The 2,599-nt window shown below is 28.0% G+C and overlaps 1 protein-coding gene across 1 annotated transcript in view; it reads left to right on the top strand.

Moving 5' to 3' along the window:
• LOC108572338 (sodium/hydrogen exchanger 7) overlaps positions 1-2,599 on the top strand; it is a 10,620-nt gene that overhangs the window by 1,349 nt on the left and 6,672 nt on the right. The window contains 7 exon segments of the mRNA XM_017934558.1: positions 1-69; positions 151-227; positions 492-650; positions 652-905; positions 1,015-1,217; positions 1,566-1,831; positions 1,907-1,958. The exon segment at positions 1-69 is cut by the window's left edge and continues 7 nt beyond it. Of these exon segments, the coding sequence (XP_017790047.1) occupies positions 1-69; positions 151-227; positions 492-650; positions 652-905; positions 1,015-1,217; positions 1,566-1,831; positions 1,907-1,958 (1,080 nt within the window).

The following is a 2,599-nucleotide window of genomic DNA, read 5'->3' as shown; positions in this document are numbered from 1 at the left end:
GATCCTGAGATATTTTTCAACATTATTTTGCCACCTATTATTTTTCATGCTGGGTATAGTTTAAAACGTGTAAGTAGTATCATAATCTATTAATATTTTATATTATTTGCAATCTATATATCATTGAATTTGTATTCTTTTCTATTTCAGAAATATTTCTTCAGAAATTTAGGAGCAATTCTTATGTATGCTTTAATTGGAACAACTATATCAGCTTTTGTTATTGGGTATGTTTTTTTGTATTAATGACAAATATGTATAACTAATAAGTAGATTCATATTTTCTGGCTATAATAAAAAGTATTATTTACATCTTTTAGAGCTTTTATGTGGAATGTTTCTTGTGATAATTTTGTGTCCATAGGTCATTTAGATTGAATATATCTGTTGTTTTCCTCATAGGCTGTAGATAAAAGAAAAATTTCTTTGTAATACAATGGGATACTTTTTAAATTATGCATTTGTCTTGTATGTATATTATTTTTTTCCAGAGTTTGGATGTATGTCTTTGTACAATTAATACCACATCTTTCCACTTCATTTACATTTTTGGATACTTTATATTTTGGTGCATTGATATCTCCTACGGATCCATTGACAATAATTTCTATTTTTAATGATTTACATGTAGATGTAAATTTATATGTATTGCAGCTCTATACAGAATTATGGAGAACGTTATCAGTCAGGCTCAGGTGGATTTGAAACTGTAGCATTTTTCCAAGCATTTGGTGATTTTGTTGAAATATTTAGTTTATCTTTATTTATTGGTGCTACCATGGGTTGTATCACTGCTTTATTAACTAAATTTACAAGAGTCAGAGATTTTACTCTTCTGGAATCAGCATTATTTGTTTTAATGTCATATAGTACTTTTTTAATTGCTGAAGCAGCTGATCTTACAGGTAAAGTGCACTTTAAGAAACTGTATTATTTTGAAACGTTATATAAATTAAATTTATCTTATTTTTTCTGCAATTGTAACTAATATTTCATTTAACTGTCCTTATGTAGGTGTAGTTGCTGTCTTATTTTGTGGTATATGTCAAGCACATTATACATATAATAATTTAAGTCCAGATTCTCGTCAACGGACGAAACAATTATTTGAGCTTTTAAACTTTTTAGCTGAAAATTTTATATTCAGTTATATTGGTGTTTCGATGTTTACTTTTCCGAAACACCACTTTGATCCAGGATTTATTTTTGCAGGATTTGTATCCTTATTTCATAGTATTAGCTTTTAAATTAACATGTTCACTGCGAATCTTATTGTCAGAACCTTTAACCCGGTACCCCTATCTGGAAGTGCAGAGCGTACTTCGAAAAGCGAAGATCGACGAAACGTGACTGTAATCAATTACTGCTTATCGAGACAAATGAGTTTTGTCTAAGCCAGAACGTCATTGGTCGTGTTGAAATAAAGAAACGAATCGCCTCTGACTTACGTGACTCTTGCATATATTGTAAAAACCACGCCCTTGAGGCTTATGCGCTTCAACCGCAGTGAATGTGTTAATGCTTTACATCTACTGCTGATAAAATCCTTAATCATTTTATTATAGCTCTGCGCGTTACTAGGTCGCGCAGCTAATGTATATCCATTATCTTTCATACTAAACTTGGCGCGAAAACCGAAGATATCGTTAAATTATCAACACATGTTATTTTTTGCTGGTTTACGTGGAGCTATGAGTTTTGCTCTGGCAATCAGGAATACTGTATCTGATGCTCGACAAGCTATGTTAACAACGACGAGTTTAATTGTAATTTTGACAGTCATTTTTCAGGGCGGAGCAACAACACAGTTTTTAAGTTGGTTTAATATACCGTGAGTTTAAAAAACGCTTTTTTGTAATGATTTTTAAAAATTCGATTATATAAATAATTTTCTATTACCTTTCAGGGTTGGAGTAGATGAAGAAATAGAAGGATTATCACATAATGGAATGCGCAGTGTAAGTATTATACTTTTACTTTCAGTTATTGTAAAGTTACTAGGATTCATTTTACAGAAGTAATAAATAATATAAAATTATATTTGCACTAATAATTTGTATGTGCTAGATTTGATTTGTATGAATTATTAAAATGAAAAGATTATAATAATAGTTAATAATAACTTCACTGAAAAAAATGTAAATAGGCATTAAATTGTAATTTAACTTAACTGTTGCTAATATTTATTTTAAAAGAATGCAACTTATTATTTTTTATAAACTTTTTAGATTTCTTTCAAAGTGCATACACTTTTAGCGATGTTGCTTATTAATATAACGTGAATTTGTCATGAATAGATTTATGATTATGTATTATAATAGTAAAATAATAGTAAAGTAGTTAACAATTTTTCGTATTTATCAATATACATATAATGTATATAAATATGTAAATAAATTTATGTTAATACATTTATACATATGCATACAAATATTATGATAATTAGAAATACCTTAAAGGTTGTCAAAAGCAAAATTTTAATAAGATCATTTTCCTTAAAATGTTATTAGATGAACTTCATATCAGAAAGCATCTCTATACATGTAAAAATTGGTTTCTAATATATATTAACAAGTATGATATATAATCTATAAAGTAT

Source organism: Habropoda laboriosa, unplaced genomic scaffold, assembly GCF_001263275.1.
Source record: "Habropoda laboriosa isolate 0110345459 unplaced genomic scaffold, ASM126327v1 scaffold65, whole genome shotgun sequence".
Classification (NCBI taxonomy): Eukaryota; Metazoa; Arthropoda; class Insecta; order Hymenoptera; family Apidae; genus Habropoda; species Habropoda laboriosa.
The sequence above is the reverse complement of the archived record's forward strand: the minus strand, read 5'-3'. Positions and strand labels throughout refer to the sequence as shown.